At 38.6% G+C, this 25,860-nt stretch overlaps 3 protein-coding genes across 3 annotated transcripts; 1 reads left to right on the top strand and 2 right to left on the bottom strand.

The window, feature by feature from the left end:
* Positions 1-770: 770 nt before the first annotated feature.
* LOC129273502 (beta-1 adrenergic receptor-like) lies at positions 771-2,376 on the top strand. Its single transcript, XM_054910545.2, has one exon. The coding sequence runs from the start codon at positions 1,012-1,014 to the stop codon at positions 2,356-2,358; it is 1,347 nt and encodes a 448-aa protein (XP_054766520.2). The 5' UTR covers positions 771-1,011; the 3' UTR covers positions 2,359-2,376.
* A 3,938-nt stretch (positions 2,377-6,314) lies between these two features.
* On the bottom strand, positions 6,315-9,490 carry LOC135153284 (uncharacterized). The gene is made up of 2 exons (XM_064095803.1): positions 8,517-9,490; positions 6,315-7,661 (listed from the first exon to the last, which is right to left on the bottom strand). Exons 1-2 carry the CDS (start codon positions 8,593-8,595, stop codon positions 6,511-6,513), a joined length of 1,230 nt encoding a protein of 409 aa, XP_063951873.1. The 5' UTR covers positions 8,596-9,490; the 3' UTR covers positions 6,315-6,510.
* Positions 9,491-11,723: 2,233 nt separating this feature from the next.
* On the bottom strand, positions 11,724-25,641 carry LOC129282724 (uncharacterized). The gene is made up of 6 exons (XM_064113684.1): positions 25,409-25,641; positions 23,170-23,445; positions 22,553-22,621; positions 20,757-21,029; positions 19,834-19,890; positions 11,724-15,927 (listed from the first exon to the last, which is right to left on the bottom strand). The coding sequence occupies exons 1-6, from the start codon at positions 25,584-25,586 to the stop codon at positions 14,462-14,464; spliced, it is 2,319 nt and encodes a 772-aa protein (XP_063969754.1). The 5' UTR covers positions 25,587-25,641; the 3' UTR covers positions 11,724-14,461.
* Between the last annotated feature and the right edge of the window lie 219 nt (positions 25,642-25,860).

Below are 25,860 nucleotides of genomic sequence, written 5' to 3'. Positions count from 1 at the left end.
TATAATTTTTTCTTTATTTCTGTTAATTTCGTTTTCAACTCATACGAGTATCTTTAGTGTTTAATTTTAACGACATGGCATTTATACATTAATTTTGTTACACTCATATACGCTTTATCCAGCATAGTATATGGGACAATCTTGCATTATATGGCGGCGTCACGGTTAAGTAGTTCTGACTCCATCTTATATCCTACTCCTGGCTTAAATTTCGTCCAGCAACAAAATGTATCCGCCATATTTTGCTGCAGTCAACCAAGGTGAAAGTGATGACCTCTGTAACACACAACCCTTCTCCTTTTCAAAATGAATAAAGGAGTAACAAAATTAGTCCTTTTTCACCTGCATACCAACGACTGCGTTCTGTTTACCTACCAAATCGGAAAAAAAACTCGTTAAAATTTGATTTTATTTAGTTTATTCGTACACGAGGAAGATTAACACTTTAATTCAGTCCTTTATCGATTGAAGATTGAAAGCATATTCATGACTTGACTGCGCAAATATTTCAATTTTACAATGTCGAAGGATATTTCATATCAAGATGGGAGGTTAAACTTGTACCGTACTGCTTGTCAGTTTATTTTGCCACGAATGGTACACTCTAAAAACTGTTAATTATTAAGCATTTACCCAATATTCTCTTAAAGGCAGGGGCAGTGCTACAGTGGTATACAATGGTATAACAGTATAAGGGAACCTAAGATATGATGATCTATTAAAACTAGGATGTTTTTTGTCATTTCTCTTTTTCTAAACTGCAGATCGCAAGTAACAAGAACGAGAACTTCATCAGATTTAGAGTATAAAATTGTTACAGAAATTCAGCACTTTTCAAACAATATATACCCGCGCAAGGACTCCGGAGAGACCGGAAGTGATATACCTCTGACGGTACGCAAGGTAAAAGACTAGGAATTGACAGAACTGACTTTTGAACCACTGACAGGTAACAATAGCTCGACAACCGCCTCTACTAATAGGTGGATGGTGACTGGAAGGCCTTAGAAAATGTCAAGCAATGTCACAACAAAGAATACGCCATGGAATTCGACTATATCGGAAAGCACCGAAGATTTCGAGTTCACCTTCCAGAACTGTGTATTCATTTTCCTTGCATCGATGATGTCATTGACCACGGTTCTTGCAAATGTGATGTTAATTATCCTCGTTTGCGTAGATGCAAAGTTACGTCGGTACAGCAACTATTACATAATCAGCCTTGCATGCGCCGATCTAGTGGTCGGGATATTCGTCATCCCAATGTTCAGTCTTTACACCATCTTAGGAAGATGGCCTCTTGGACCGGTCGTTTGTGAAATATGGATCATATTTGATTTCTCTTGCGTATCAGCCTCCATCTTTAGCATCAGCATTATATCCCTGGACCGTTACTGGGCTATCTCCCAGCCTCTGAAGCATCTTAAGAGGCAACGCAGAAAGAGGGCGCTTCTGATCGTTTGTGCCATCTGGGTCGTAGCGATGTTATGCTGGACACCTGCTGTCATTGTGATTGGAGTCGTATCTGGTAGTTACGCGATAGAATCAGCTTGCCTGTACCTACCGGGTTTTATCTATGTCCTCCTATCAAATACTATAGTATTCTTGTGCCCGATGTTATTGATGGTATGCCTTTACGCAAAGATGATGTACGCCCTCAAGAAACATCTGCGCAACCTGACTGAAGTCACGAGGATGGGATTACCAGATACTGCCTATGCTAGAATATTTTGTTGCTGTAAAGAAACCTTCAAACCCGACTCCACTTTGGCGGAAAACAAGCAATTGTCGATATCGACCGTATCTATATTGGTTGATTCAACATCTTCATTTACTCTCAAGAACGTCATAGATACTGATTTGAAGACAACTTATTCTAGTAGAACAAGCACCGATACTCTTGGATTAGATGAACTTCATTCAGTAAGTCGCTTATCAAGCGATAGTCTTCACGTAACACCAACGCAGTCATTACCCTCTCCTTTACAACAGGAGACACGTGTGACAGGAAAATCACTCAGCGGCGCCAATGAAAGTTACAGTAAACGCCTTACAGCGAAGAGGGCCCATCGCCATAATCTTGTGAAGCATCGTCTCCATCAGAGGACAGCGCGAACTCTTGGCGTCATCGTCGTGTCATTCATCCTCTGCTGGATTTTCTTCGTGATTCTTTTTCCTGTCAACTCCTACTGCAATTGTGTCCCCTTATGGCTCTACGACATGGCATACTGGTTGGCCTACATGAACTCTACACTTAATCCTTTCTTGTACGGATTCAACAAAGACTTCAGAAAAGCTTTACGAAGGCTTATTTGCCCGTCGAAAAAATATGAGAACAATTCAGTGTCAAATTTCTAGTAAGCTTAGCTAAAGATCGTCCCAGGAGGTTTGCAGTTTTTTCTGATTCTGAGAGACTTTCAATACGAATGACATTTCATTCTAACTCAGAATTATATTTTCAAGATGTATTTTTGGAAATCTACATGAATCTGTTTCAGCTGGTTGGCAGAACCACTTTTGATTTAACGAGGTGGAGAAAAAAAGGGGCACCCAGCTATAATTTTGCACCGTAGACAAGTTACATCTTATGAATCATGTCCCTGATTAGAAATTTTTTATCGCACAAAAAAATTGAATTTTACCTTCGTTTTGCTTGTTTGGGGACAAATTAGGCTCATATGTGTTTTCCCTTTTTTAAAAATGTTTTCACACTCTTCACGCATCAGGCACATAGTTTACTGTTTTAGCCGGAAAAACCAAAATTTCTCATTTTGTTCTATAGTATATGTATTGAAATTGAAAAAGAAAAATGAGTGCGTCGGTTGAATTTTCTGGAAAAAAAAATGCCTTCAAAATTTTCTTTTGATGATGCAGATGCTAATCTAACTCTCTAGATACATTAAACATCATGTAAGTAATGCTAAAATCAGACATGTTGACTTCGATATTCATTAGTCACAACTTGAAGAGTGTTTGCAATCCCCCTTTTTTCACGAAGGTTGTCAGTTATTAGACATTGGAGGTGTCTCGTTGAATTTTTGACCATGTATATCCTTTATGAAATGGAAATAATCGTACTGTAGCAGGCAAAATAATTAATATTTAGTCATTTGAATTAAATTTTGGTTTATTATAGTAAGATTCAAGAGAACCTATTCACGGTAACGCCCTTAAATTTGAATAAAAATACGAAAAAATAAGGATTTCAAATGTTTTTAATATTCATTTTAATACACTTTGATAAACCAAAATGGAGAAAGATGTTTGTCACTGTACCAACACGATCACGTTTATTTACTGACTAGTATTATCACTTAAATGATTTTGGTTTGAACATAATGAAAGCAAAGTCCACTTTTCCAATATCGGGTCAGGATAAGAACAATCAGGCTCAGATCCAGGAGAAGGGAACAATTAGCGCGGCTTCTTGCGTTGCGCATCTCTTTCCAAATTTAGGATGGAAATATTTTTCTTCCGGAATTGAGACTTCTTTAGTTCCTTGTTAATTGGTTGGAAAGAAATTGTAACCAAGTTTGGAGTGATAACCCCCTTTCTCTTTGCTTTTCCAAGTACAAGAACATTCTTAACTATAAACGGGATCATTACGAAAGATTGGATACGCACCTGACTAAAAACTAATTAAATGTCGCCTTCAGTTTCCTTGTCACATCCCATATTTTAGGCTTACCAATTAATCAAGATAAACAAAGTCTTAACGAATAATGATAAACATGCACTGTATAATTAATGTGAATGATATGTGATATATATATGTGTTATTCTGTATCATGGAAATAATACATCATGGAGATAACAGTAGAGAATTCCATGCATGAGGTACAACTGTTTCAGTTCTAACAACATTTGTAATAAAAAAAAATAAACATTAAATGGCGATTGCACGTACTGACCTGCACATCCATTTACTGCCACAATGGTTGTTTCACATAGAAATCTTTTTTTTTATAACCACCCAGTCATGCGAAATCGATGAACAATTACTAATAAAACTTTTTTTGTGAATGAGCGCGTGGAAAAAGATCTGATGTAGAAAGATTTGATAATAAACACGATCGTCACTGTCGTACAGATGGGTGGGGCCCTAGGAGCCATGCCCGAACAAAAAAATTGAAAAAAAAAAGATTGATTCATGATCAAGAAATAAGAGAAAAGGAAAAGTATGAAATATGACATTATTTTCCGAATATTATTATGATTATGTCAAAATATATCACAAAATTTGATTTTTTTTTCAATTAGGAAGGTTACTTTTATTGCTCGTTTCGCTCACGCTCAGCATTTATAAAAAACATGCCGCATGAAACATGTCTGCCCCTCATAAATTTTTGCTCATAAAACAATTATGCAACTGATGATCATGATGATATGTCATACCGTCCTAATATATTCAATGATTGGTTTAGCAAAACAATATTCTTGATCCGTCAGGGGTGCTGAACTAAAGTCAAAATAGGTCATGTAGAGTTGCAAATGCAATTAGACCATTTGGCTTTTAGACCGTTTAGACGAATGGGCCAAATGAGAATTAGACCAAGTATATACTAGACCAATTCCAAATTAGACCAAATTATTAGGAGACCAAATGGGTTAAGACCTATATGTTATTAGACAAACGAAGAATTAGTCCAACTGTTGTTAGATCACGTTGATGAAAACCGAATTTCCCACGGGTTCTGCTGCTGAAAGGTAAATTACCAGTTGGTCTAAAACCGATTTGACTTAGGGCCGTTTAGCCTCATCCTATACATGGTCTAATTCCATTTCGTCTACAACCAATTTACCTTTTGGTCTAATTGTCATTTTGTCTATTTACCATTCCGTCTAATTTCCATTTGGTCTAATTTCTACTTGGTCTAATATCTAATTGGTCTAACACCACTTGGTCAATACCAGTGAAAGACTGGAAATATTTATTTGGGATTAAGACGAAAAGGCGATTAGACCATTTGGCTATTCGACGATTCGGCAATTATACCGACCAATATATTCGACCAAGTCATATACATTAGACCAAGTGAAAGTTAGACCAAACTGTTACTAGAGCAAATGGGTTTAGCCCGTATGGTATAAGACGATCAGAGTGTTTGACCAACTGCTACTGCTAGACCAAGTGGATATAACCCCCCAAAACTAATAATGATAAAACATAATAACCATTATACACACATAAACACACCATCTCTCACACACACACACACCCTTATACCAATACAACACTCACTTCTAACACAACACACACAACCTTACCACAAACAACGACACACATCAGGACGCACATTTTTGTAATGGGCGACAACTTGTGGTTCTGGGTTTCTTTTTGCCGACACAAATTGCCACAATATGCTTAAAGATTGAGAACGGCACGTGCAGCACAAATTGTCGCCCCGCGACAATTTGTGCTGCAACAACGTCCTAATGCCTGAAACGAAGAGGTGATGTTTGTTTTACATTCCACACCTGAAAACCATATCTTCTACATAATTTATTAACAAAGATAATCATTTGTGATGAAGCACAAATCCTGGTAAACATGGTGTTATCTCATTTTGTAAAGTTGCAATTTCTGGTCTTCTTTATTTATTTAGTCATATAACTATCTTGTTGTTCACATACATTAGACCTACATGTAGGTCTACATGTATATGGTTTGAAGACTTCTGATTTGGTGAGCAACAAGCGCACACGTGAATACTTTTCTTCCAATAGGCCTATTGATATGCTCGGTTGTATGCTCACAAACTTAAACAAATAAAATCACATTTGAGACCGATTTTTTTTAATGTGTATTTATGTTCACCCGTGTGCATTAATTTTGTCTATCCAAAACTGAAACTACGTGCGTGCTGTGAACACAATTTTAATAACCTTGTTGGTTTAATAATAATTAATGTCCTTATGAATGGCGTGCCTGTATGTCTAGACGAAAGTTAAGTCAAACTGAGTACTAGTATTCTATTTCGATTACAGGAGACAGACATGTATGTATAAATAGTCCACTGCACACTGCTCCTCATTATACAGAAATAACAACTGCAACCATGGCAACTTTGACTGAAACATATACGCATATCAATGGTCTATGCACAGTTCTAGGGTACACGGCACTAGCGTACCTACGGGGGGGGGGGCAGATGGGGCAGTCTGCCCCCCCCTGACGAGCCACAACCCATGCACAAAGGACGTATCCCTGCCCCCTGACGAGCTTGAAAGGCCCTTTTTTGCCCCCCCCCCTGACGAGCTTGAATACCTTTATTGCCCCCCTGACGAGCTTGAAGACCTTTTTTTTTTTTTTTGCTTGTCAAATTTTTATCTGGTACGAAATCCTTCATTTGTGAATGAAGACCTTTTTTTGTTTTTTGCTTGTCAAATTTTTTTCTGGTACGAAATTTTGCTTGTCAATTTTTTTGGCAGACGGTTTTGCCCCCCCTGTGAGAAATCCTAGGTACGCCACTGTTCACGGTATACTTAAAATCGTAGGCACAACTGAGTTTAGTCAACCTCATAGTAAATGTTTTCGTCCTCTTTAAGGCATCCAGGTTGCCTGGAGAAACGAGCAGAATGATATTTATCTGTCGTGGTTGAGGGAAGTTCGGGTAATGGCAATTCAGGTACCAGATACCCATCTTTCGTTATTCGGCTTGCCATGAATCTGCGTTGAAATTGGGTTGGTTTTTCAATTGGGTAAATGTAATCATGGTCTACTTCATTAGGGTTTGTCTTATTATCAGCTGTTGTGTCTTCTTTTGCATTCTGAATGGCCGATGTGATTGAGGTGTCGACATAATTTGCGTCGTAGTAGTAATCTTCTGTTTCTAGACCGTCGAGGTCATTAATTGTGTTGTCTCTGTTTGGTGCCACACTGCCACTGGCCTTTTTCGTTCTGGTGGTTTCAGGTGCTGATAGCCTATCACGGACCTTCTTATCCATGCTCTTGATATCTCCAAAGGCTGCTAAACTGTGTCGCGTCTTCTTCCTGATATCTCCAAAAGCTGCTAAACTGTCTCGGGTCCTACGAGTGATGTTGCCGAACGCTGCTGAACTCCCATTGCCACGTCTTTTGATGTCTCCAAAAGCTGCTACACTTTGGCGGGCTTTCTTTTTTATTCTCCTGAACGATGTTGAACTGTTGTGAGTCGTTTTATTCATGTCTCTAAAAGCCGTTGAATCGTCGTTGACCTTCCTAGTTATGTTTCTGGACGCCCCTGGACCGTCTTGGGTCTTAATAGCAATGTCTCCAAACACTGTCGAAGCCTCGTAAATCTTGCCTTCCATCTCGTTGATTGGCGCTGAATTGTCACAAGTCTCCCCTGTGAAGTCTTTGGATGCCTTTGAACTCCCTTCAGAATTCCTTGTGATATTTTTGAACGCTGAAGACCTAAAAAACGTTGGTTTAATTGATATTCTGGTTGACTGTTGTCTCGAGGGTTCCACCCGACGACCTGTTGGGAAATCTTCCGTCTTGGTCATGTTGGTAGGGGGATTTTCTCCAACATTCTCCTCTTCTTTATTTCTTCTAGATACCATGTACTCTGTCTTGTGTAGCCATCGATAAAGAAAAATAGCCACAGTGAAGACAATAAAACAGACAAAAACTGTGCTGAAGATGGAAATTAGGATAGTCGATAGCATACCCCTGTCATCTGGTTCATATTATGCAAAGAAAAGAGAGGAGAAGAAAGCTACAAGTTAAAAAACAAACCAATGGAATTGGTCTGGTGGGTGTACATCCATGAATTATTTTGTCAGGAAAGAGTAATTCTAAAATGGTACAATCAGGGAATCAGGCCTTATATTATACTGATATAAAATGACGGGAAAATGTAGTATGAGAACATAGATGGTCAAACCGAAATTAGGATTTTCTGAAACCAACGTTGAATTGATAAACTTGTAAATAATACTAAAATTTGGTGGAGAATAAGCTAAACAATAGCTGCTCAAAACATTCATTACAATTTTGTAAGGGCCTCAACAGTGTGTACTGTGTAGATACAATTGATATCATCGAAATCATCACCACGATCATCATCATAATTATTGTCATCATCAAAATCATAACCACCACCTTCTTTATCATCATTTTATCATCAATTACATTTTATGCATACTACAAGAATATATACCGTGTTTACACGCTGCATCGGCTCGCGGTGCAGACCCGAGAACAGGTGCAGACTCGCCTTTTAATGCGTGTAAACGCGATTAACATGCACCGGCTTGCGGTGCAGCCACGGCATTTTTTTCTCCGTGTAAATACGAAGCCGAGTCTGCACCGGCGATTAGCGCGCATTTCATGATGTAAATTTAATCCACTTATTTGTGTTTTTTGCCCCGCGAGCCGATTCTGCACCTCGAGCTGGGGCAGCGTGTAAACGCGACGCAGGATAATCCGCGAGCCGAGTCTCCACCGGCTCTCGGGATTGCACCGCGAGCCGATGCAGCGTGTAAACGTCTTCAATAGGTTAATTACATATATATCGATGGTTGATACTTACATTCCGTATCCAAATTTGCTTGGGTTGTACATCCACCGTTTTTACATGGTTCTATTGTGGTGTTCAATGACGTTACCATATGAAATATGATTTAAAAAAAGGAACAAAGTAAAACTAAACAGAATAGGCTGACCAAAACGAAATTAAGGGCATTCAATGTGAAAATAATGCAACAAAATAATTCATAATGCTAACTTGGTCAAGAAAGAAATAAAGGCACAAAATGAACTTAAAGCAATTCTTTTTTAAATATGACAAGTAGTGGAAAACTTGTTCACTGATATTATTGTAAAAAAAGGAGATATTATTCAACTAATATCGGTAGCATTTTTCTTTTGGTTGGGGTCGTGGGGGGGGGGGGAAGGCTCAGGACAGGTCCCACATTACTCTCTCCGATAGGCCAAAAACAATAAGAAGAGTGAAGACAGTAGGCAAGAATCTTTAGGTGGTTACAGGTAACATACATATTTCATTACCTTGGTTTATATCTAAATAGTCGTAAGACTTCTGAATCAGGATAGTTGAAATTAGAAAGTAGTTGACAAGAATTATAAATATATTTAAAATTGGGGGGAAATCACAATTTTTCTAATCATGTTATGTAAATTATATACATTTTAGATAAGTTAATGATCAATCGATTGAAATCGATATAAGTCATTATCTTTACTCCAACTTAAAAAATGAAAATTTGGAGTTTACTTTTAAAATATAAATAAGGCCTATTTCATAATGTCATGATTATGACAGAAACTCAAATGCTTAATTAAAGGATTTTCAAAATATGAACATACCTTCTGTCTCGTGACCATTTCCCGATACTGCGAAGCGATTCATACTAAATAGTATGCAGATGACAATAAAATGATGCATTTTAACTCGTTTTAAAAAGGAAATATACAGAAAAAAGCAAGACACTATTGAGGAGATCCTATAGTCGATGTGGTTACAATATAGTGATATTGGATTAAGGTAGGCTCTCGTCTGTTTAAGTTGATCAGAGAGTCTTTTTTAATAAATTAATGCTTAGCGAGTGTCCATGTGAGTTTGGAGGGTTGATAAGTATTGCCATACCGCTATTATCTGTCTCTAATTGGGTTTCTGATCGATAATCACCACTGATCCAGAAATTAATCTCGTCTAAGATGTTTCACTCTCGAAATATGATTGATTTTGTGACATTGGAGATTTCAACTTGCTAATAATGTGAAACCCTTTTGCACAAAGTAAGAAGCATGTTCTACATCGGTTTCAGGGGCAGCCATCACGGGGGCCGGGGGGGGGGGGCACAGTGGTCCCCCGCTTTTTGAAGCCCTGAAAAGTGCCCTTTTTTACGTAAGAAAAATGCCCCCAAATCGAGCGTGTACTATGCCCCTTTCACCTTTTACCATTTTATGTGTTAGCAAGTGTCATTTCTCGGATCAGTGCCCCTTTTTACCCAAGAAAAGTGCCCCTCACGAAGACATGTTCTGTGCCCCTTTCATACATGGGAAGGACCCGTTTTATGCCGTTAGAAAGTGCCCCTTTGCTTTCTTATAGGTGCCCTTTCTCGTATCGGTACCCCTTTTTATCCAAGAAAAGTGCCCCTCACAAACGTGTTCTGTGCCCCTTTCACCCGTGAGAAGGACCCGTTTTATGTGTTAATGAGCGCCCCTTTGAAACAAGAAAACAATAATATCATTTTAGATGTTACTATTTATAAAGTAAAAAAATTGTAAGACTAATCCAACGTGCCTTAAGTTTCACGAGTCATGTGAGTGGGGTAGATAAGCAGTGACGTACAGAATGGGGGGCTTGGGGCCCTTCCCCCCGAAAAAAAATTCACGACCAAGAAAGAAGGGAAAAGGAAAGAGAGAATGTGAAATATATAATTTTCTTAATATTATGTCAAAATCACAAATTGGATTTTTGTTTTAAAAATGTCAAAATTTTGCGTTATACGACATATCTAGCCCCCTCAAAATTATTGACTCATAACAGCACTGAAGAAGTCATTTTGTTTAAAGATGCCCTTTTCGAAAGAAAAGGTGTCTTTTTCCCCTGTGACCCCACTTTCAACTTCGCTCCGACGCCCCTAATTGGTTTACTTTGTTTAACTCAAGGAAGAATTAATGGAATATAAGCGAACAATAGAATAACTTACATGCATTCTCCCTTTTGAATTACATTAGCATTTTATTGTTTAAAAACAATCGTAAATTTATGCATGTATTACAAATTATTCACTATTATAATAGAGCGCCAATGGAAGCCCGATGTTTGTTTCTTATCAAAGGCTTGTATATGGAAAGATAATCCCATATCATTGTCAGTTCTACCATTGAACCTGAGGTTCGTTCTTTTCGTTTGCTATACATCATAATTTAGATCATGAGAGAGTAAAATTCCTTTTGTTCTTTTATATATATATACACACACACACACACATATATATATATGTTTACATACACCCAGGAAATTCAAAGAAAAGTTGACACTTGTCAAACATCATGCAATTTACTAGGGTGTGTTGGGCTTGGTTGTTTGTAAATTTTAATACCTCAACACTTACGATCTGCATTGACGAGACAAACCTAATATATCTATATGAATATATTGCCTAGAGTTGGTGTTATATTAGTCTGAAATAAATAGATAATTTAAATTCGGCAAATTAATCATCCAAGCTTTCGGTCTTCTTCAAATATTCACAATGATAGAGATGAAGGATGAATCGCGAGTACGAATTAGATTGTCTGATAGCGGGGGCGGCATTGTGGTATTCTGATAGGGAAAAGGAAGATGACCCCATATTTCCTCATTAACACGGGTAATATATAGTGCGTATCAATAAAAAGTTTACACTTTGAAGAAGTCTTCGGAATTGAAAATATACAACATGGGGATAATCTTTTCACGTATATTCTTGGGTTTGGGTCTCATCTATCAAACGAAAGTAAAGATTTTGACAGAATGTTACACTTGAGTGAGCACTGCCCATTTTTGCAAAGCTCGCAGAAATCGGTTTGCGCAGAAATGCTCATTTTCACGCTGTGTCAAGGAAAAAAGGCGAAACCAAACTGACTGTGTGGTACGTTTCTCATAATTTCTTTTGCACTTTTAGCTAATTTAAATAAAACAAATACATTTAAACATTTTGTTACAACTTTGACACCCGAATTTACATTTTTACCCTCGGTAAGCACAACCTTTTCCTTTTTTGTGTCAGCTGCATCTGAAGACAGAGCTGAATGTAAACAAAAGTCTATTTCTGACATCTCCAGCATTTTTTTCACTAAATTTTGTCATTTAGAATTGATTTACATTTCATATTTCATGTAATACTTGTTTCTCCACACTTTTCCCAAGCATGACAATGATTAACAGAAGGAAAATCAAGCCTTAGCCAATTTCATGCTCAGTGTAAAGCAGATTATAATCATGATAGCCTTGGCATGTGGGGAGGGGTGGGGGTGCAATGACACTTTATGAAGTGTATTGGGCAAGGAAACAAGTTAAAGAGGTAAAAATATCTTAAAATCAATCTTCCTAGCTAAAGTCCAGGTGTTCTCCATGAATTTTATTCATATAACTTTTTCCGACTTCTGCGAAAATCCTTTTCCACGAACTTTTCAAAAGTAAGCGGTGCTCACTCAAGCGGAAAGATTTTTCGACAGTTACATCGTCCTTTGCTTGAAGAGATCTGTACCAATGTTTAAAGGTGGAAAAGGCTTCAGGATATTACAAATATGTAATTTTACAGGATTATTAATATTTTCTTAGTGTAAACTTTTTTTTAAACGCACTGTATAGTTGCACAACCCAGATCTTTCTTATTAATACTCTTCATTCTTTCGTTTACTTTCTCGTTTTTGTTCCTTTTCCCACTTGTTTTCCCCTCTTTTCATTACTACAAAAATAAGCCCGGCCTTAGCGGTGATCTCCCCCTCCTGCCCCCCCCCCCCTTTCGGCGCCCCTGTCTCGTGATTATCTGCTACCATTCTCACTTTAGCCTCATATTCATTGGCAATCGCACTTACGTAGAACAACCCAATGTCAAATGGGAATTTAAAAATGGAGGTTGAATAATTGGGCATACAACCACCTGCATATTTAAGATAACAGGGATACATCAAGAAGATTCATGATGCACTATGTGTAAAATTAGATTTTTTTCCCCAAAACCTACCCCCCTCCTTGAAAAAAATCGAATTGGAATAACGCATTTTTGTATTAGTGTGAGGTGCATCAAGTCTCTCTGTACAATATCGACCAGTGCATGACAGAAATCAATCATATCCATTTATTTCCCTTTTTATCACGCCTATTCATTCCTATTACGTATTCAAATTACAAGGAAAATAATATAAACGACCATCGATACTTGAATCACTATCTCTAGTACCAGTGTGTTTTTTTTTAATAGTCTCATCTACACTTTATTAATCATTATTGTCAATGTCAATGGCTTTATCTTTTTATGACATATAATGGTGTGATCCAACATGTTCAAAATGTCAGCGTAGTATACAATAATAATAATGCTAAAAAATATCAATTGTGATATAATTACGACAAATTAATATTGCAAATTATATAGGCTATAAATATGCAGATATTAATCTAGTCTCGTGTTACTTACAAGTGTTACAGTTCGTATTTTCAGCTAAATCAAACTGTTAGGTATGTGCATTATGGATGATGTTGGGTCGGATATTATGGCTAATCATGATGTCTGATATGAAGCCTCGAGATGGTAAATGCACAGGACTAAACAACAACGTTATTTTTCTTTTCATTTATAACTCACAAATTGACATTCTATTTGATAAATTTCTTATCATAAAACGGTTTCGATCTCTCCTATTGAGTTTAATGAGGTATACATTATTCATGTACAATTTGGCTAAAAACCATTCTCATCAATCTTACTGTAGGAGAACAAATCCCTGGAAAAAGGTTTTCGTTAAGAGCGGTGACCGAAAAGCAACTTAAAAGGTATTATCAAAGTATCAGTTAAAAACGAAAAATTCTACTACTTTCGTGGCATCCCTAATAGTTTTCTTAAACTGACATGTTATGCTATTCTATCTGTATACAAATAACCGAATTCCTGCATGATTCCACAAAGTACAGCACGTTTTTTTCTTCTTCTTAGCCCTGGAAATATCGATATTAACATCGTGCTTCAGTTCTTCTCTCGCTCCATATGGCCGACTATCTACCCATGTCCAACAATCTCAGAAATGCACCTTAAATGACTTCAGCTGCGTAACTAAATTTGCGTATTAAATAGCGTAACGCATGAAAAGGTCAGCATAAGCAGCGAGAAAAGGAAAATTCACTCATTCTGATACCTAAGTCATGTAAGTGGCGTAAGCAAATAACATTATACAAGGGTTTTCTTCTAATCTAAAACATGTAACTTGACAATGCACAATGCAAGAGAGCCTTATTAAAATAACTTGTAATTCATTCATGTTTTTTCCTAATGAATAAACAATTCAACTTTACCCATAATTGGCGCAATCCATATATTATGATCAAACTTTCGACCCTATAATAATAATGCGACGAGTGATAAAAAGGCTACCCAAAGAGGAAATGGCTGGCGAATGATCCTAAAAAAAGCAACCCCTTTTCCACAGGGGCCGCGGATGGGGGGGGGGGGGGGCTTCAGCCCCCCGGCCCCACACTTTTTTCCAAAACCGTGTACAAAAACGTAAATTATGATTGTGATTTTTTTGCATGGTCAGCCCCCCCATTTTGAAAACCGTTCCACGGCCCCTGTTCCATACACTTCGACGACGCCCGGGTGCCTGAAACGGGGCACTTTTCGGTAGCAGGCCATGTGGAGATCGATGCAAGGACTGTGTTGTACATTAGTTGCATGTTCAGAAGTCGTATTCATTTCCGTCATTTTGGCAGTCTCTTTCCTCGTCGGTATTTTTACGTATACGCGCAGATTAATACTTGATTGCTGCCTCAGGAGATTTAGGGATAAGGTATCCGTCCTCGCCGGATTGGCTTACGACTGGACTGCTTTCAAGTGAATCGTGTTGTCTTTCATGTTTTAAGAGGGATGCAATTGAGGTAAGGCCATAATGTGCCTCAGAGTAGAAGCATTCAGGCGATATGTCGGGCATTGAACCCTTGGTGTCTGCAGTTGCTTTACGATCTCGTTTAGGAGGCGGTGGGGGCTTGGGCGGTTTACCTGATCCAGATATACTCTTTTTTGAACCTCTTGCAATTGGAGTTTGCACGTGATGAACTTCTGGGCAGAATTCCTTTGCAGCTATTCCAGAACATTCTTGTCTTTCATCATCAACCGAATGTTTTTTGTTGGTAGAAAGTTGTTGAATGGGTAGTGGCTTTGACGATTGGCGGTTGTCACATGGTGCTACAGTTTGATCTGGATTGAGGGAAGTTTTAATTCGAATGTCATACATGTGAATATCGCTATGCAAAGGAAATTCGGAAACATGACCATCGTGTTCTGTCTTTGTACTCTGGTTGCCAGTTTGATCAGAGGTGCCATTTTGAAATGACCGTACATCAAACTGACTGTTCGACGTGGCTTCGTCTTGATTTAGCTCAATGATTTCTTCAGGTGCTTCAGATCTATCATTTTTCACAATTTCGTCGACACGACAAGGTTCTTGATAAAAAACCTCTCTGGAGGTTTTAGGAAAGTCATTACAAAGGTTTGATGTAGCATCTTCAAGAGTTTCTGAAAGATTTACTGGATTTCCAACTGCTCCATACTGTTCAGAGTTCTGAATGTTGTCACTTTCTCTATGATTACTCTCCTCTTTGAGGTCTGAACTATGTATTAATGCTAAATGGTTCATAGAAGTATCGTAAGTTGGAACCATAGGTAACATATTTTTCCGAACCTGATTTTCTGAAGTCAGACTGTGTTCCGTTTGCATATCTTTAAAGTTGAGGCCAACGTAGTCATACTCATTTCCTGTCAGTGGACCATCAATATCCTCCGTATTGCTTCCACTGTCTATTATATGATCAGGATACTGGTAGGTATCAACAGATTCGTAATTTATTTGGTTGGGACCCTCCGCAGTCCATTTCAGTTCAGAACGGATCTCACCAGGGAAGTCATTTCTCTCGACGCTTGGTGGCGCTTGGCCTACTTGTCCTGATGATGTAGGTTCCAATTCACGGTAGATAGATGTTGACACTTGATCCTGCCTAGAGACCGCGTTGTGCTGAATGTCGCATCGATTACCCTTCTTTGGGTAATGTACCCAATATCGTACTTTCAAGTTAGAGTACCTGCTACTCTTACCCTTCGATACAGGCGATTTGATGGTCCTCTTTCGCCACACATAAAGAATAAGCATGATGAAGGCAATCACTATGATTGAAGTGACTATCGTGTAGATGGCTACGTTTCTCTTTCGCTCACTTTTATCTATAACAAAAATAAAAGAAAATATGGTTAGATGGACAGAAAGATAGGAAAATATGGGAAAAAATACTTTCATTAATCTTTTTTCCATTTACGGAAATGCTTGTACCATAATCATCGCTAATTAATTGCATTTAACATTTTCGCCAGGAATGTCTTGTACTGGTCAACTGCTGAATCTGACACAGTGCATCGAAGATGGTTATGAGGAAGGGCTGGTAACTGGAGCAGCTTTTCTTGACCGCTTTGCAGCCCATGATACATTTAATCATAGGATCCTCAAAAGGAAGGTTTTTGAGATTACGAAGGAAGTCATGCTAAAGTAGCTGATCCAGAAATCGCCCTCAGAAAGGCGGTTCTTTGTGAATCTCAGTGTTTCTCGCAGCAGATGGCGGAGGCAGAAAAAATGGTCTAAAAAAGGGAAGCGTCCTCTCCCCATGCACTCCTGTTTTAACATCTGCACGAACGACTAACCAATTAGAGCTACCTGTATACTGATGACCTCTGCATTGCCTCGCAGAAGCAATCCTTTGAAGAGGTGGAAAAAGCACTCAATGATACTCTGGCAAGTTTGACTCTATCCTTACTTTGCTGCAAATCATCTCCGGCCGAATCCAGAGAAAGCCAACTCAACGTCTTTCACGCAGACCGGTAACCGAAGGGCGGATGGTATGGAAAATAATCTAAACACACCAGGAAGCAAATCTACCCCGACGTCACTCTAGATCCGTTTCTTTACCTACAAAGAACATATTGCTACGAAAAACAAAAAAAATCTGCATGGAGCAAGGAACATCATTATGAAGCAGCTTGCCAACACACGATGAGGAACAGATGCCAAAACTATCCGTACCACAGCTCTTGCTCTATGCTATATACGCTGCTGAGTACACAGCTCCCGTCTAGTGCAGGTCACCCCCATGCTGCAAAGATTGACCCAGTCCTGAATGCTGCTTGCAGATCAATCACTCGCTCTCTGCGATCAACAAGAATAGACAATCTTTACCTACTATGCAGTATTGCCCACACCACACATCAGAAGAGAAGTATCAGCACGGATAGTAAAAAAAAAACAAGCAAGAAGTTAACACACTATATTAACCCTTCAACCATGAACCTGACAAAGGAGATTCAAATCTAGAAATAGTTCTTTTCACTCGACTGAATCTCTTGATGGCTCTGCACACAGTCAAAGGATCACCAGGCCTCTGTGGTCCATGAAACCACCTTGAATCTGTGACGCACAAGCTCTGCTACTGACCGAGTGAATCATTCCCCCCATCCTGGTTCAAGACGGTGACGAAGGCCAATTATAAAAGTCTTAACCGACAACAGAATGGAATAGGACGGTGCAAGCCCTTTCAGCCTATTTGCAAAAGAACTTATCCGGTCCCCAATGACACTCCTCTCACAGAGTGAGAGGGACCAATAATTTTGAAGTGGGATTTAAATCTTATGAGAGTGGATTATAGCTACTTCTGGAGTGAAGATGTCTAAAATATACACTGTTCACTCGGAAGGAGATATAATGCACTCTCAAAAGATGTTAATCCCACTCCAAAACGAGTGGTCCCTCGTCTGATAGGAGTGTGATTAGGGACCAGATTAGCTATTTTGCCTTTAGAGTGTAAGAAGATATGCAGATATGGGACTACAGTAGAGATGAAGACACTGTCTGCGACTGTTGGGAGGACCTGGGCCCCGTAACACAAAGCTTAGCGATGAATAGCAAATATGAAAAAATACTTCAGATTGGTTCCTGGTCAATATTTTAAACCAAATGCGCGTGTAACATTGACCTTGATTGTCAGTCCATTAAGCGATTGATCGCTTATGTATGTGTTAAGCCTCTTTCACAATTGACGTACGACCACTTGCGACCTTTTGGTCGTGCGACAGGCTGCAACAGGCATCAATCGCCAGTCATCTCATAATATCGCACATAGGCTTTCACAGTTGCAACAGCTGCCGTACAACAAAAACAACCAGTAAAACCCGTTGCACGAGTAAGTCGATTATGATCCTATTGTGCTCGTGCGATCACATGCGAGTGTTGCACGAGGGATTGCGAGGGGAACGGTCGCACACAACGGTAGTGCAATGTTGTAAGCCGTTGCGATCGGTCTTGCAACAGTCTTATGGCACATCATATTATCGCACCCAGTCGCAAGACAGGTCTCTGTACATGTAGGTCGCTAGCACATGTGCAAGTGTTGTACGACCTCCAGTAGAGTAAATGCGACTACTTAGTTGTGCCACCTCTCGCACCAAGTCGTGCAACGTTGAACAACACTCCCACGATGATCGCCCGACCGATGGTACGACCCCGGATACGAGCTGATGCGAGTGAATCGGTCGTATTTGATCGCGTTCGGATTTTGAACATGTTCAAAGTTCAGATGTGACCAGTCACGACCACCTCGAGTTCGTGCGACCGTCTACAACGACTGCGAGTGCTCGCAAGTCACCAAGAGATCGATCGTGCAACAGCAGAAAAAAACTGTTGCAGGCGGTCGTAAACTGGTCGGATGTCAATTGTGAAAGGGGCTGTACGGTCGCATACATGCGAATGCAACGGTAGTGGAATGTTGTAAGCCGTAATTTCGATCGGTCTTGCAACAGTCTTATATTATCGCAACCAGTCGCAAGACTGGTCTCTGTAGGTATCTAGCGCATGTGCAAGTGTTGTACGACCTCCAGTCGACTAAATGCGACTATACGTAGTTGTGTCACCTCTCGCACCAAGTCGTACAACGTTGAACAACACTCACACGATGATCGCCCGACCGATGGTACGACCTGATGCGAGTAAACCAATCGTATTTGATCGCGTTTGGATTTTGAACATGTTCAGATTCAGATACGACCAGTCACGACCACCTCCGACCACCTCAAATTCGTGCGTTCGTCTACAACCACTGCGAGTGCTCGCAAGACACCAAGAGATCGATCGTGCAACAACAAGAAAAATCTGTTGCAGGCGGTCGTAAACAGGTCGTACGTCAATTGTGAAAGGGGCTTTACGGAGCCCAGATCCCCTGACTCCCCCCTCCCGGGAGTACTCGAATTATAAAATGATACCTATGTGCCGCACCAAAAAAATGAAAATCGGGGGCTCTGGAACTGAACTTTGGTCATAAAATGGGTGTCTCCAGAACTGCTCTAGTATCAACAATTGCTGAAAATGCCATGCTCTTGAACGGCATCATAGTAAATTCTATGTTTCGGAGCGTTGCATGCAGGAATATGCATAAAATTGGTCATGACGTTTCTGCGCGATGAACCAATCAGCGGCCTCCGGATCGCTGCGCAGAGCTTTGGCTGTCGTTGAACGCAGTCGATCGCAATTTGCCACTGTGCTCCGCTGAGTCTGAGCGGGCACTGTAACGAGAAACCAAATTTGAGGGCCTCCGGAACGGGGAAAAATAGAAATGTCTTTTTAAGTTTGCAATGCTCTGGAACGGAAATTTAGACTGAAAATGGAGGTTTCGACTGCGGCCCATTATATTTTTTAAATTTATTACACCCCCCCCCCGGGACCAGACCATGTAATACCTTTTAGTCTGCCCCTCCTATACCATAGCCATGCATTGCCAAAGATCTGGAGTCTCTCACTCCAAAGCCAGATCTTGTATACTCAATTGGACAGGACTAATGTAGTGACCCGAGACGAAGAAGAAGAAGAAGAAGAAGTAGCAATAGTAGCGGTAGCAGCGGCCGCAACAGCAGCAGCAGCAGTAGTGGTATTGTAGGGCTAGCAGTCATATAAAAATTGGCCATTGTGATCTATACCATGATAAGCCACATCGGTAACTGACTGAACTTTTGGCTATATTGAATTATAAACTAGAACATGATGAAAATGATTACATTCATTATTTCAGAAAAAAGATAATTGCTGGTACTTACCGGTGAGTAAACTGTCTGGTTTCGAACAGGGAGTATATGATGTGTTTACAGTCTTCACTGTTCAAGAAATGTGGAATTCATGGACAATGTATTAATAATAATGATAACAATTAATGATAATAGTCCTCATGTTAAAGATGATAATGATGATGACAATTATAAAGATAATAGAAAAAGATAGCACTAAACATTAAATATATTGATAATAACAAAATATGACAAATCATAAGTTTGATAATACTTATAATTACAACAGCAACAATAAATACTTGTCATAATGATAATAATGATAATAATAAAAGGAAAGACTAAATATAAACAAATAAATCGTTGGAATCGAGAATATTCATCTGCTCATGAACTATGAAAAAATCACGGGAATCACGAATGATTAAAAAATGATAAGAAAGTGATTAATCATCTGCTAATTGCCACAATTGCAAAAATAAAATAAAATGAAAACCGAATTCAACATAATTCCACCTCTATGCCTGTAGTCATTTTGGCAGCGGGACTGTTATCATTTTTCCTTTGATAAAACAATATTTCATCAGGGGCCGTGGAAGTTTTACAGTGTATGCCTGCTAACAGCTCAGTACTACCGATCATGTTTACTGTTAGCCCAGGTTACACACTTAAAACGTTGGGCAACATACTGTCCACTGTGTTGGGTAATGTATGTTGTTAAAAATATTTATATTCTGGGAAATTAATATCCAATTGAGCAAATTTATTACCCAATTTTTAGTTTTTATTACCCAATTTGGGAAGACTTTAACGAATAGTTGTGTGGACAGTATTATGTTGCCCAGGGTTGGTTAAAAGCAGGGCGTTTTTCCCCCAACAATTTTAAGAGTGTAGGTTGATCATACCGTATATGAATACCATTTTTTTTGTAAGTTTGGCTAGGGTCAATGATTTACCTCTGTATACAGAAACACTTGTAAAACCACCGCAAGCTTTAAATGAATCCCCTGGACATGGCAATCCACAGTACTCCTCGGGCAAGACAAAGTTGGTGCATGCATGCGTACATGAACAAGAGCATAACGATCGGTTGTAGAGTGACGCAACTGGAAATCCGCCTTCCCGACATGCACCGCTGCAAGATGAGGGATCATTCTCGAAATCTGTCGTATTGAAAGTGTAATCAAATTCCATGCACGACTGCGCGTAACACCCCTTGTATTCGAAATCTAATCACAAAGAAATAAATGTAAACACAAACTCTCATGAAATTATCCCGAATGTAGGCCTACTGAGGGCTAAAATTCCTGTTGTGAATAAAAAAAAAAAAGAGAGATTTTCTCCATAATTGCTTATATGGGACACATTTTTTTAAACATACACAATTATTTATTTTACCAAAAGGTAGTGTATAAGAGGTAATTGCTATCTACCCACTCTCAATGATAATTCTTGTTGGTTTAAAATAATCTGTGTTTTAACCATTTTCGCCACAAATGCAAAGTTGTGACCGGTGTGTTTGCTCAGTTTGTAGAGAGTCCGTCTCACTATCGGAAGGTCGGGAGTGCGAGCCCCATGCGCGTCAGACAAAAAGCAGGGGCCGCGGAACGGTTTTCAAAGTGTGGGGGGGGGCTGACCATGCAAAAAATCACAATCATATGGTAATTTTTACGATTTTGTACACGGTTTTGGAAAAAAGTGGGGGGCTGAAGCCCCCCCCCCCCCAGCCCCCCCCCCCGCTTCCGCGGCCCCTGCAAACGACCCGGCTTCGTTAGAGATGGGAGATGCTGCTACCCTGTTTGGATCTGGCGCTGCAAAGTGGCTGCCGGGCAGAAGTTAATGGGGGAAAATGAATTTTCGTAGTACTTCTATTTCAGAGATTAAGCAATAAAATATAGATTTTCATTTTCAAATACCGCTAAATTCTTTATATTGCAATTCCCTATCTAATCCCATGAACCTAAAAAGCTTCCGAAACTTGTTTTTGTATGAATTGAATATCACTCTCCTAAATTTCAAATCCCCATATGAGAAAGGTTAAGACTACGAACCTATATATCAATCCCCGTTTGATATTAATATCATTTAATTTTTAGCCCACAGTTTGCAATCAATACATTGTCAGTGACATTTAGTTAAGGGAGTGCTTCCATGTTGTAAAACTTGCTTTAATAAATGGCAGAATATCCACAATATACACATTGGGTGATTTCAACTCCGGTGTTGGCGTTGGTGTTGGTGTTGGAATTTGGATTGCTTCCCCTAGCTCCAAACACTATTCTGAGTTTGTAAAACTGAACCAGATCACACTATTGACATCTCAACAACTAGTGAGTGAATTTTCAGGACCATCTTCATGTTATGTTTGGTGTTATGCTCGTGTTAAAATTGACCTAACACCAACACCAATAGGTCAACACTAGAGTTAAAATCACCCATTGTTGAAGGTTTGGCGAAAGTTCGTCAAAGAATAACTACGTTATGGATTTGTAAAATTTGTTGAAAAAAAAAGATTTACATGAGAGCAGCCTTCCAATAGGTCATGTGATATAAACTTGCCATTTCATTCGTTCCCATTCCCAACGTTTAATTACATTGTCTGGACTTCAGCAAACATAAAATGGTCAATGATCATTAAAGTATATGCGACCAATTTTTGTCCTGATACCTTATAATAGGTATCTGAAAAACCTTTTATCGGTGAGAATAACTTTACCCTACAAACATAACCCCCAGAAATATCACTACATACCTTTTTCGGGTTCATGATCAGTTGGAATAATGCGGTTACATTCTATATTCGGAGAACTGTGAAGGTACACTGCAAGTTATGAAAAATGTATCAGGAAAAGTGATACATAGGTCTTATTAGTTCCACGTTGTTGTTTGTTTGATATCTATGCAGAGATGATGAAGCTACGATTTAGAACCTGCGATAAGCAATATCATCATGATATGTTTAACAAACTCAAGAGCATAAAACGAAGAAATGATTCCCCAGAATATTTTCCTTAGCCAAACGAATAAATAGAACGTAGGAAACAAACGTATAGATACAATTTTTTTTCCATAATCAGATTATTTTCAACGCTTTGTAAATTTGGGTATTTTTGCTATAAATTATTATCATCATTATTGTTGTCATAATTATTATTATCATTATTATTATAATTGTTATCATTAATATAATCATCATATATATTATTGTTGTTGTTGATATAATAAATTATAATGACAATGATGATGATTGTTATTATTATTGTTGTTGTAATTGCTGTTGTTGTTATTGTTATGATAATAATGATAATCATTTTTATCATCACCATCATCATTATCATCATCGCCACCACCACCATCATGCATTCTTACCTTTGTAGACGTCAGCAGCAATAAAACCGCCACAGAATCTATCCTGATCTTGTTTGCAGGGCAACCCGCATCTCCCGTGGTCCCAATCTCTGTCTTGTGATGAACAGGTTAGCTCGCATGCACAAGAGCATTCCGTAAAATTGAACACCGCTGCATACGGGAACCTTCTGGCTTTGCAACTATTGGTACATAGATCTGGCGTCATGTGAACTGTGCTCTGCAAATTGTAATCGGAGATCAGGCAGCTTTGGGAAAAGCATCCGACGAAATCACCATCTGAAAAGTTGAAAAGCAAAGACAATGATCTACTCTAAAAAAAATGAAATGTTAAATCAACATTTACAAGGTTGTAGGAGTGACAACCTTTTCCGACTGTTGCATTTACACTCTAAAAAGTATTGGGTAAAAATGCTCCATGAGGGTAAATATGTGTCCAACCAACATTGGGCATATCTTTTGGGCTTTTTTATTTATCCAGCGTGATGAATAGTTTGCCCATTCTAAAATAATTGCTGCTTATTTTTAACCTTACTGGACAATTATGCTTCCCGCATTGGTTAAAATACTGCCCATAATTGGTTGGAAACATAATTACCCTCGTGCTAGTTAAAGTTTTACCCAATATTTGTTTTTACAGTGTACCCTTTTAAAAACGTTCTACCAGCACTTACATTTTTTGATTCAGCTTTATGCAATGTTGGAGATAACATTTGGAAAAGGTTGTCACTAATACAACTTTTTCTTAGAGTGATGGTTTTTGGACAGTGATGTGATGAGCCAAAATTTTGAGGGGGCTAGATTTGGCGCATCACGTGAAATTTACAAAAAGTTGCGAGTGAGAGAAGTGAGCGAGCAAAATTTCGACATTTTCATTTCAAAAAATAAAATTTTGTGATAGATATTGACATAATATTCAGAGAACAGTATCATATATCACCCTTCTTTCTTTCATTTTCTCTTTGTTTCTTGGTCGTGATTTTTTTTTTTTTGGGGGGGGGAAGAAGCGCCCCAAGCCCCCCCCCCCCCCCCCCCTCTGTACGCCATTGCGACATATGCTGTTCGATTTTCGGAAATTCAATTTTTACTTGCCATGAAATTTAGATGTATATAGATATGTCTTTATAAAAGATGAATTTTGAAAAAAAAGTCAAATAAAATTAATGTAAGGCCTATGCAACCATTTCTTTGATTTTCATTTCATTTCTAATATACTTATCATCGGACAGCAGGATGTGACATGGCCTTATGGGTCATTATTACTTCTAACAGTGTGAAACACTGTCCATCTACGTCCATCTACGTTTGAGCTTAATCCAAATAAATTTTGGTATTCATGTTCTACCACACCGTTAAAAAAACTATATGGTATCAGAACCAATGTCCTCGAATGAGAATAAAACCATTGAGACTAGTTTGTGTGAAAGCAGAAATGAAGATGAATAAATTCAAAGAAAGTTTGAGTGAAATTGGAAAAGCAATAAGAAATTTATGAGCATTTGAATGTCTTTTGCCATTCTGCCTAATTACCATTTGTCGATTTACTTCCAGCTTGGCTATACACATTTCGTCTAATATCCAACTGATCTTTACACCACTTAGGGGGTGTAGCAAGAAAATATTTGCAATCAATTGCAAATATTCTGCTGCAATTTCGAAAAAGATAGATAAATTTTAACAGTAGCAAATCAGTTTACACGGCTTATTTCATGAAGGATATTAGAAATCAATTGCAAAATCTCAAATGTTAAAAACTTATGATTGAATTAGGGATAAAGATAAACTTGTAATTGATCGCATGTTTCTTACAATGCCCCATATTGCTCGATGAACAGTTTATGAACTAAAATTTATTTTGACTAAGCCATAAACAAAAATAAGCAGATGGAGTGGACATTGAACCTCCTATCAGAATAATTAAGAATTAAACTATAAAAAGCTCTCTAAATGCAAAAGAGCTAATTTGGTCCCTAATCAGCCTCTTCTCGGAGGAGATGAAGGACCAGTCCCGATGGGATGAGATTTTAATCTTTCAAGAAAGATTTTTTCCTTTTTTGGAGTGAAAGTGTGCATCTTACACTTTCACTCCAAAAAAATGTAATAAATCACTCTTGAAAGATTGAAATTTCATTCACTCAGGACTGGTTCCCTCTTCTCACTCTGACAGGAGTGTGCTTAGGAAGTGTAGACCAAAAGACAAGTAGACTGACCTAAGTGATAGTAACCCATTCCATGAACTAACCTTTGGCATATCTCTTGGGCTCTTCGGATCTCCAGGTCTGAGAGTTTTCCCAACTGGACACACTGACCGGTCTCGATATGAAAAAGACGACCAGCAATACCTTGAGACGCATCTCCATCTTCAGGTTTTGGTATGACAATCTGATACGACGGAGGTTCTCGTCATTGATCCACAACATGACAAAATAAGTTTCTAAAATAGGCCTTTATTGGTTTTATACCAGCTAGATAATCACTTAAGGAAGCAAAAAGCTCATAAAATGAATATGATACATTATTTTTTATCAGTCAATATTCTTGATACAAAAACAAATTGTTTGATGATATGAAGTGCTCTGCATTGTCCCGTAGTTTCGACTTTGAAGTAGTAAAAGATAGATTGATGGTCATGTGAAACGTTGATACGGCTTAACATGCTTAATCCGAAAAATATATATGGCATACGGGACTCGA

The sequence above is a fragment of the Lytechinus pictus genome, chromosome 2, assembly GCF_037042905.1.
Source record: "Lytechinus pictus isolate F3 Inbred chromosome 2, Lp3.0, whole genome shotgun sequence".
NCBI classification, from domain to species: domain Eukaryota; kingdom Metazoa; phylum Echinodermata; class Echinoidea; order Temnopleuroida; family Toxopneustidae; genus Lytechinus; species Lytechinus pictus.
This window is presented reverse-complemented; position numbering and strand designations above follow the sequence as displayed.